The sequence below is a fragment of the Nansenia antarctica genome (genome assembly GCF_963989245.1).
Source record: "Nansenia antarctica genome assembly, chromosome: 4".
Lineage (NCBI taxonomy): Eukaryota > Metazoa > Chordata > Actinopteri > Argentiniformes > Microstomatidae > Nansenia > Nansenia antarctica.
In genome coordinates, this window is record NC_137689.1 from 50853687 (window position 1) to 50863686 (window position 10000).

General features: G+C 44.2%; 1 protein-coding gene across 1 annotated transcript in view; it reads left to right on the forward strand.

Annotated features, from left to right (window-relative positions):
• The window catches only part of pde8b (phosphodiesterase 8B), a gene marked incomplete at both ends in the record, with an annotated part of 44330 nt that overhangs the window by 26479 nt on the left and 7851 nt on the right, over positions 1-10000 (forward strand). Inside the window, 7 exons of the mRNA XM_080530180.1 lie at positions 2908-2962; positions 3549-3626; positions 4714-4790; positions 5949-6113; positions 6973-7018; positions 8094-8223; positions 8985-9183. Coding sequence (XP_080386306.1) covers positions 2908-2962; positions 3549-3626; positions 4714-4790; positions 5949-6113; positions 6973-7018; positions 8094-8223; positions 8985-9183 — 750 coding nt within the window. The remainder of the gene's footprint in view (positions 1-2907; positions 2963-3548; positions 3627-4713; positions 4791-5948; positions 6114-6972; positions 7019-8093; positions 8224-8984; positions 9184-10000) is intronic.

The window sequence follows — 10000 nt, forward strand, 5'->3', positions numbered from 1 at the left end:
GAAACACTGGTCATATCAGTGAAGAACATTATAGTGAACTCCTACACACCGTTTTACTTATTACTTAATAAACATAAGCAGAGGTAAAAGTGTGTCCGTTTTTACATCGATCGAACAGGACTTTTGTTTTTCAAGAGCGGTTACATCATGGAAATGAATGTAACGACTCCACCAAGCTAAACCCGTTTTTATAGCATGTTTCTGTTTTTCTCAAGTATCACATATCCTAAGTATGATGTAACTCATATACTGTAGTAGGGCCTCTAGCTGGAGTGTATCATATCGATGACAGCAGTATGCTATGTAAAGAACATCTGTTGTCTTCCTCGCTAGAATTGTTATGTGGGAGTTTAGGGTTAGCCGGGGGGGGGGGGGCTTTGGCATGTTCAGGAGCAGGTGGGGGGGTTCTCGGTGGGGGCTCCAGGATAACAGCGTCATGCTAAGCCTCATGCTAAGCTATCGCTAAGCGCTAGGATCCCCTGTTAAGGCCTGTGAGGCCTAGAAGCCAGTCCCCAGGACTATTTATACCCCCTGGCAACTCTGCACTCTGACCAGCCTTAGCTCTAACGCTCTCTTTCATCTTGTGTGTCTAAGGTGAGTCAGCCAGTTTGCGTCTGCGTACCAAAGCAGAGCGGCGGTTCGTTCACTCGCTTTTTGGGAATCTGTGAGCCTTGGTCCCAAATGGGAGTAGCATTCCTGATCCTCTCCTTTCAACTGCAGACATGGAAAACTGTGATCCCTTTTCGCCAGGGGTCTCAGTCGTTCAGCCCGTCGGAGACACATAACATTACCTTTTGACAGACACGGCCTCAGGATTGTGGAGATCACCAGATTTGACGGGATGGTTAATGTGTTTTTTTCTGGGAGTCTTTGATTTGAGCCCTAAATAGGAGACCTATGCCCATGCCGTGCAATGACTCTGTTCCCACCCAGACCCTTGGCTGGAATCGCTTGTTTCCATTTTTAAAAAATGTAGTTGTTGAGTTAGCAGCAGGTCTCTAAGTAGACCTCCTGTAAAATTCTGACCCATCTCTACAGTTTTTCCCTCTCCACAAGTCCATTATGTTCCCAAATAATCCCAGCGTCAGTGAAGCTAATTTGATGTATTCTGTAGATTTGTTTGTGCGTTCAAGCCCAAGAAGCCCATTAGGATGGAGCCAGCTAATTCTGGCAACCTTGTGTCATCAGAAGTGTTTACAGTGTCTTAATCCTATTTACTTGGTATTTACAGAGAGAGAGAGAGAAATAGAGAGATAGATCATTGTAACCAGCATTGCTGTAGTGTAGATCTGTAGACTTACTGTGTAATGTATAGTGTAAGACAACACGTGTGCATGCGTGCGTACATGCGTGCGTGCTTGTGTGTGTGTGTGTGTGTGTGTGTGTGTGTGTGTGTGTGTATTTGTGTCCTGCTTGGGAGTGGTTTCACCCGCACCCTGTCAGTCTGTCAGTCCTATCCTATATTAGTGTTTCTTATGATGATCTCATTCACCACAGATTCTAGTCCAGCCCATAGTTCCTCAGAGAGAGGGGGGGGGGGAGAAAATAGTCTGAGAGAAGAAAAATAATAAAATGTGGGGGTTGTTGTGAGGTAGGGGTTGATTGGCTATTACTGAGAACTCCAGTGATGAGAAGAGAACGAGTATATCATTCACGATGTAGAGGGTGAGAGGGCGTTAAGCCTTTAATATCATCCTTGCTGTGTTTGCTGGCTCAGGTCCCTACTGTAAACACAGCCCTCCAAGAGACAGTAATCACCTGCTGATGAATGAACACAGCAGCACGCTGCCAAGACCTGACAGGGGGAATTCCTCTGTGTCCATCCCATCTCTCCGAGTCCCTGCCTCTCTGTCAGTCTCTCTCTCTCTCCTCTACCCTCTCTCTTCTCTCTCTCTCTCTCTCTCTCTCTCTCTCTCTCTCTCTCTCTCTCTCTCTCTCTCTCTCTCTCTCTCTCAGCCTCCTCCTCTCACTGTCTTTCTATTCGTATACCCCTTTTCCCTCTCTCACTCTCCTCTCTTTTCTCCCTGTTGCATGCCTTCCTCTCTTCTTCTTCTTCTTCTTCTTCTTCTTTTTCTTCTTCTTCTTCTTCTTCTTCTTCTTTTTCTTCTTTTTCTTCTTCTTCTTTTTCTTCTTCTTCTTCTTCTTCTCTCTTCTCTCTTCTCCAATCCTCTTTCTCTCCCTCTCTTTTTCTTCTTCTGCTTTTCCTTCTCCTTCTTTTTCTTCTTTTTCTTTTTCTTCTTCTTCTTCTTCTTCTTCTCCATCTTCTTCTTCTTCCTCTTCTTCTTCTTTTCTTCTTTTTCTTCTTCTTCTTCTTCTTCTCCTTCTTCTTCTTCTTCTTCTTCTTCTTCTTCTTTTTCTTCTTCTTCTTCTTCTTCTTCTTCTCTCTTCTCCAATCCTCTCCTCTCCTCTACCCTCTCTCTTCTCCACTCCTTTCACTCCCCTCTTTGGGTTTAATCTGAGGTCTTGATGACTGATCCTGTGTGACTGTCAGGAAGGTTCTGGCCAATAGAAATCAATGATTGGGGGAAACTGGATGAGGGCAGACTCAGACCATGCGGTGACAGGCCTATCGATCCCTGTACTCTGTTGCTCTCTGGGAAGAGTTGTTGGGGAATGTTAAGTCTATGTTGGACCACGGTTTGTTACATGCTCTCACTGCAGGGGAGACAAACAAACAGCATGGCCCCCTGCCACCGTCACCACTGACTCACCCAACCCCACTCCTTTTCTGTAACTATCTCTCCTCTCCTCTCCTCTCTTTTACTTTCCTCTCCTCTCCTCTCCTCTCCTCTCTTTTACTTTCCTTTCCTCTCCTCTCCTCTCCTCTCCTCTCCTCTCCTCTCCTCTCCTCTCCTCTCCTCTCCTCTCCTCTCCTCTCCTCTCCTCACCTCACCTCTCCTCTCTCAGGTACACAAGATCAACAGGGATGACAGAGGCAGTGGAGAACATTCACAGTCATCAGGTAACCCACAGTCCACATTTACCATTTACCATTCCACTTTATTGCACATAGCTTTTTTAAAGATTGGAATGTTACAATGTATTTATCTGTGTAGTTTTATTGAGTTAATACCAATGTCTGGTCTACATTTCATGTGAATAGCTGCAATGGAAATATGTTGAATTAAAACATTGATGGAGGTGTTGAATACTAATTTCCCCCACTGTATGTCCAACATTTGTTGATTTGTTTATGTCGTTTTTTGTTCTCTACCTCGGGTTAAGAGGAGACTGATGGATAGAGATTATCGAGCCACAGACAAATCACACCAATGGTGTATACTGTATACTATACATGTCAGTGGAGGCTGGTGGAGGTAGACATGGAATGAAAGAGCTCGTTCCTGCAGTTTCTACCTCCACCAGCCTCCCCTGATGCATTTACTTCAAACTCGGTTCATATGACATTTTTCGATGGAATCTGTTCAAACGGAGCCTTTAAAACGCTGTGCCCTCGTAGGAGAACTGTCCGTCCTCTGTCAGTAACAGAGAGCCACTCACAGTCCTACTCAGGTCATAACATTGCGTATCCTCCCTGTTCCCCCCAGAGTGCCATTCCCTGCGTCACAGAGACAGGAGGAAAGAGTCCATTGACGCCAAGTCCATCAGCTCACGCAGTAGTGACGGTGAGTGGACTGAAGGACAGGGTGATCACAGTACCTCTACTGGGGAGTTGTGGGTAATTTAGTATTATTATTGTATGAGTGTGGAGCTGCTGCTAGGTCCGCTTAGATGAGAGGGGGATGAAAAGGGAGACAGAGAATTATGAGTCACTGCATTATGGGAAGCGCTTGAGCTGAAGGGGCTTCATGTCGGGGTCTGATGACATCAGTGCCACCCACCCACCCCCCCCCCCTCTTATTACACATTGACGTAGCTGCTGCTATTTTCAGGGGTTGGTTGACTGGTGCTCCTCCTTTCCTCCTGCCTACCTCTTTCTCTCTCTCTCTGCTCTTGTACTCTCTCTTTCCATCCTCTCTCTCCCCACGCCTCTTTTCTCTTTCTCTTAAGAAGTGTTGATATTGCCCTTTTGTGTGACACTGTCACCACAGCCCCTCTGTTCTGTTTTATGATCATGTATTATGAATGGAACTACAGTAGGAGCTGAACCACAGTTATGGGTGACATAAAAGGCCTGGTTTTAATATCCTGTAAAACTGTAAAACATTATTGACGTCCTGTACATGTGTTCTATATGAGAGACTCTGGTCGTGATAGTTATAGGAGCTAACTTAGATGAGGATACTCAGCCGAGAGGCGGCCATTGTGGTCATTGTGGCAGTGTGTCATCAATAGATTAGATAGATAGATAGATAGATGGATGGATGGATGGATGGACGGTAGATAGATAGATAGATAGATAGATAGATAGGTGGGTGGATGGATGGATGGAGGATGGATGGATGGATGGATGCATGGATGGATGGATGGATGGATAGATAGATAGATAGATAGATAGATAGATAGATAGATAGATAGATAGATAGATAAATAGATAGATAGATAGATAGGTACTTTATTGATTCCAGAGGGGAAATTAAGCGGTTACAGCAGCTCACAAACAACAACAAACAATAAAACAAAATAGGCATCTGAAACATTAATTAATTTAATTTTAAGATCTCCTATAGTTCTGCTCCTTAGTGCAGCTAAGGTGGTTGTAGTAGCCTGTTATAGTCATGTCTGTTCTAATGACAGTCGTCTTGTTTCCAGCCCCCAGTTTCCAGAACCGTAGACACTCGTCCGTAGCCAGGATCCACTCTATGACCATAGAGGCTCCTATCACCAAGGTACCGTACACATTTGACATTACATTACATTTTTGGCATTTAGCAGACGCCTTTATCCAAAGCGACTCCACCAGTCATAGCAGGAAAAGGTAATCTATGCTCAGGCCCGGAGCCATTGGCAGTCGTCATACTAGAAGAAAAGAAGAATATATCTATATTTCTTTTTAAATGTACACTGGGGAAACAGTACAGGTGGGTAGTAGATGTCTCAGGAGGGACAGTTCAGGTGGGGAGCCAGTACAAACTCAGAGCACTGATGAACTGTCACTTCAATGTAGCGTACATCCATCCAACCGGTCTTCTTTTTCCCAACTGAGGATTATCCTAGAACTGGATGTACTTTGAAGTTCCTTTAAAGCAGCCTGAATATCTAGTTCTGACAGGAACGCTGTGGAGACCTCTGGGATCTGGAATCATGCTCCACTGGGATGTGTGAACACTCTGGTTTCATTACATGATTAACAACCATCAAAATAACATCTTACAAATATTTGTGAAGATTCTTGGAATTATCTGCAATTCAGATAACGAAGAGATAATCTCTTCTTCGGAGAAGAAGCTTCATGTATTGAACAGGTCCCACACTCACACACTCCTCTCTGAAGGAGCTGTACCCAGGGTGTCATCAGTGGGATCAATAAACAGTAAACAATAGTGTGGATGACAACAAGAGGTGTACATTTAAATAGTCTGTTGATTATACAAATACAATTTAAAGTGACTACGTGTGTGTTTAATCTGACCTGATTGTATTATCACTTGTCAAATTCATTGCCAATTCTATTCTTGTATTTGTGTGTTTCATATATGAGTATGAAAACAGAACAGGCTACTGTACGTATGTAGTGTAACACTGAAAATGCAAAAGGCCTCCTGATAATCTTATCATACTAGTGTTTTCCACTGATCATAGTGTTTTCCATTGAGCACATCAGTGTTCAATTGGTTCTTAGAAGTGTCTATTCATTTGATGGTGTGTGTGTGTGTGTGTGTGTGTGTGTGTGTGTGTGTGTGTGTGTGTGTGTGTGTGTGTGTGTGTGTGATGTGTGTACAAGTGTCTCTGTCTATCTCTCTGCCTCAGTATGCCTGCATGTACACTGTATGTGAGTATGTGTAACTGTTGTTCTCTCTCCTCTCTGTCATCCCTCTTTCCTCCAGGTGATCAACATCATCAACACGGCCCAGGAGAGCAGTCCAGTGACTGTGGCCGAGGCTTTGGACCGGGTCCTGGAGATACTGAGGACCACAGAGCTCTACTCCCCACAGCTGGCCTCCAAAGAGGACGACCCCCACACCAACGACCTTGTAGGGGGGCTCATGAGCGTGAGTCAGGCCCCACTGAATGGTTTCAACATATAATGGTTCAAAGTTAGGGTTAGGGTTAGGGTTCATTTGAGAATATTTTAGTGTGTGCAGTATCCACCTATCACCAGTGAGACAATGTAAACAATAATATATATAACTGAGAGAGAGAGTGATACATCTTGACACTCATTTTCTTCAGTTTTTTTATTTTAAGAGTGTGGATTTAGGAGAAAGTAGCATTATTCTCATGCAGCAAGGAAACATTTAAATTCCCATGCGGTTCAAAAACAACAACATTGTGTTCTTGCTGTACAAGAAGAGTTATGTATTCTTTACGGTCTCCAGTAAACATTTCGGAATAGGCCGAGGGGTAAGTGGGGTGAGTCAAGGCTAATTCCCCCTGGGTTGCAGTTTAAGACTGAACTGGGCCCAAAAACATGGCTGTGTTTAAGTGGATTTTCACCTGAAAAGTCTTAAGTGGTTCACTCTACATACAAAAGAATGTTTAGGATAGAGCTAGAGTCAATGGTGAGATGCATCAGCAGCCTAGCATATTTGTGTACATCAAAGCCCCATTAGCCTCCTCTTATCCACATCCTGGGCTGGAGAGTTATAGACTGTTTGTCAGAGCGAGACTATAACTCTGGTCCCGAACGTGCTTTATTTCTGCTACTCCCCCTTCTCCCAAACACGCCACTTAAACATTACAGCAACTGAGTTATGTGGGCTACGTCCCATCATGTGAATTATAATGTCGAACTGTACGTGAAATATGTTGTTATTAACATCGCTTTGAGATAAAACAAATAGTCTTTTAAAATACTTTCTCAAAGCTTCGGAATTAAGAAAAGTGATTTGCGGTCTTTTCTTTTTCCAGGACGGTTTGCGGAGACTTTCCGGGAACGAGTATGTCTTCTCAAAAAGTACCTTTCAAAGTAAGCAGCAGTCCGTTTGATCATGTCCCATAAACTTTATATTAGTTCATTATCCTAACAGAATGCTAACATAATGTAGCCTGGAACGCAAGCTGTAAATAGTATAGTTTAATGATGTCATGCAAGATTCTAGAGGTTATTGTCTTGCCTTACTTTTTTTTTCCTATGTACACTCAGCACATACATGGAGAGGACTGGTGTATTCTCACATATGTATTGTACATCAACGTGAAAGTCAGTCAATTGTAATGAATCCATTCCCATATGGATTGTATGGTCTGTAGAATGATTGAAAATGTATATATAAGTGATCAATTTGAGTCTGATTCTGGGAATGTAATGGCAGTCATTGGGTCATGACTCAGAGTGTAGAAGAGGATTAGAATGAGTCAATGTGGTGGCCAGACCTGTCATCTCTGTGCTGCCTGACAAATGACATGGTATCACTTGCAGAGGAACAGGCCTTAGTACAGGACAGTCTCGCTGCCCTGATTGAAATGGTCTCTTGAGGGCCTAGCTCAAGTATGTGTACCAGCGCAAAGTTTACATCTGTCTCCTTTTAAGGGGGAATAACGTTTTTAAAAACGAGACAAAACTTTCATTCTTTGCACTTTACATTTTCGTCCTTCTCTGAAACTTAGTTGCAAGGTGAAGCCAATTTTTTTATCCCCAGGTGGACAATAAATCATGGTTTTTAAAAGATATAAAATACTTTATTATTTCTATCTAATCCAGGGAAATAGCAGGTGTACATTTTGCCCGTTTAACTTAATAGGATTGTATGGCCAAGAGCAAAACCATGACCTCATCTTACCTCACCTGAGCTCAGTACCCTGCTGCTAGGTGACCTAGTTACACAACTCACACCCACATTGGATATGGTTGTTGTATAGTCCTTTCCAGTGTTATTCTTCAGGCTCAAATGTATTTTCTATATTCTTCCTTTTAGATACCAATCAAATCAATAAATCACCAATCAATCAATCTATCACCAAGTCAACTATTCTACAGAATGTTGTGTGAATGTGTCTCTTGCTGAAACGTGCTCCCCTCCAACCTAAAGATGTGAGCCAGAGTCACATGACCATCCCAGTCACACTGAATGACATCCCCCCGGCCATCGCTGATATGCTGGATGACGAGGACCGCTGGGACTTCAACATCCTGGAGCTGGAGGCAGCCACACACAAGAGGTACGGAGGAGAAAGAGAGAGGAGGAGAGAGAGAGGAGGAGAGAGAGAGAGGAGGAGAAAGAGAGAGGAGGAGAAAGAGAGAGGAGGAGAAAGAGATCGGAGGAGAGAGAGAGAGAGAGAAAGAGAGAGAGGAGGAGAGAGAGAGAAAGAGAGAGAGAGAGGAGGAGAAAGAGAGAAGGAGAGAGAGCAAGAGAGAGGAGGAGAGAGAGAGAAAGAGAGAGAGAGAGAGAGAGAGAGAGAGAGAGAGAGAGAGAGAGAGAGAGAGAGAGAGGGGGGGTGCAGTAAGGGTAAAGAAAATGAAAGATGGGGAAGAAAAGGAGAGGAATAGATTAGAGGGGCTATGGGAGAGAGGAAGATGAGAGGATGAAGAGAGTGTGGATCACTGGTGGCTGGAGCAGGGAGACATCAGAAGACAGGTTCACTGATGAGGTTTAGAGAGACAGGTACTGGCTGGAATGAGACCCACCACCTCCTTCATCCATCCATCCATCCATCCACCCCTCCATCTAGGGCGGCTGTGGCTCAGGAGGTAGAGCCGGCATCTAATGATTGGCTGTAGAGGTGTCCTTGGACAAGACACTGAACCCCAAAATGCTCCCAATGAGCGGGCCGGCGCCTTGCATGGTAGCTTGCCGCCATGTGTGTGTGAATGGGTAAATGAGAGGCCATTGTAAAGCGCTTTGGAATAAGGCGCTATATAAGTGCAGTCCATTCACCAATTTACCATCTATCTTTCCACCCCCTCTCTGTGGACCCTGCAGACCGCTGACCTATCTGGGGCTGAAGATATTCACCCGCTTCGGGGTGTGTGAGTTCCTGAGCTGCAGTGAGGCTACGCTACGGTCCTGGCTACAGGTCATCGAAGCAAACTACCACGCCTCCAACTCCTACCACAACTCCACCCACGCTGCAGACGTGCTGCACGCCACTGCATACTTCCTACGCAAGGAGAGGGTCAAGGTAGGACACACACACACACACACACACACACACCGCAGTTTTGACTGAGTGGGGGCAGTGGTAGCCAAGGTTAGAGAGGCCGGCTAGCAATTAGAAGGTCACTGGTTCAATCCCCGCCTCGGGAGGGACCTGCATGTGCCCTTGAGCAAGGCACTTAACCCCTAATTGCTCCAGGGGTTTTGACTATGGTTGACCCTGTACAAAAGGGTAAAAATCCAACTATTGACTGACTAGTTGATTGCATGGCAAATAAAACATTCTCCTTCTTCTTCTTCTTCTTCTTCTTCTTCTTCTTTCTGATTGATGGGTTCATTGACTTAATGAATTTCAGTGGTGAAGGTTTTGCTGTCGATGCCAGAGGATGACACACTGTGACCAGACACGGTTGTAGTGGAGATGTTTTTATGGCTGTGGTCTTGTTCTCATGTTCAACTCAGCGGGTAATTGTGTAATTGGTTTGCCTTGAGGGCATCTGGTCCCACATATATTTGCCTCCTCTTTTGTCAGTGCTTATACAGCCCAATAAATATCTTCTCCCCTTGTCATGAAGCAAACATTTGCCAGTCATTATTATTATTTGCTGTTGTTGCATAGCTTGTTTTTTTTTTATTTGCTGCGTCTGAAGTTCTACAGGGAGTTATTGCTGTATTTGTGTCTAATGCAGTACTTCAGGCCAAGTTCTTAAGTGCCTTTACTAGCTACTTCTGTGTCCTATATCAGTTTATATGTTGTATTGTACTATTCTCATATATTAGGACAAAGATGGTAAGAGTTTATACAATAGTGCATATAGTGCATGTGCTTGTGTTTGTGTGTG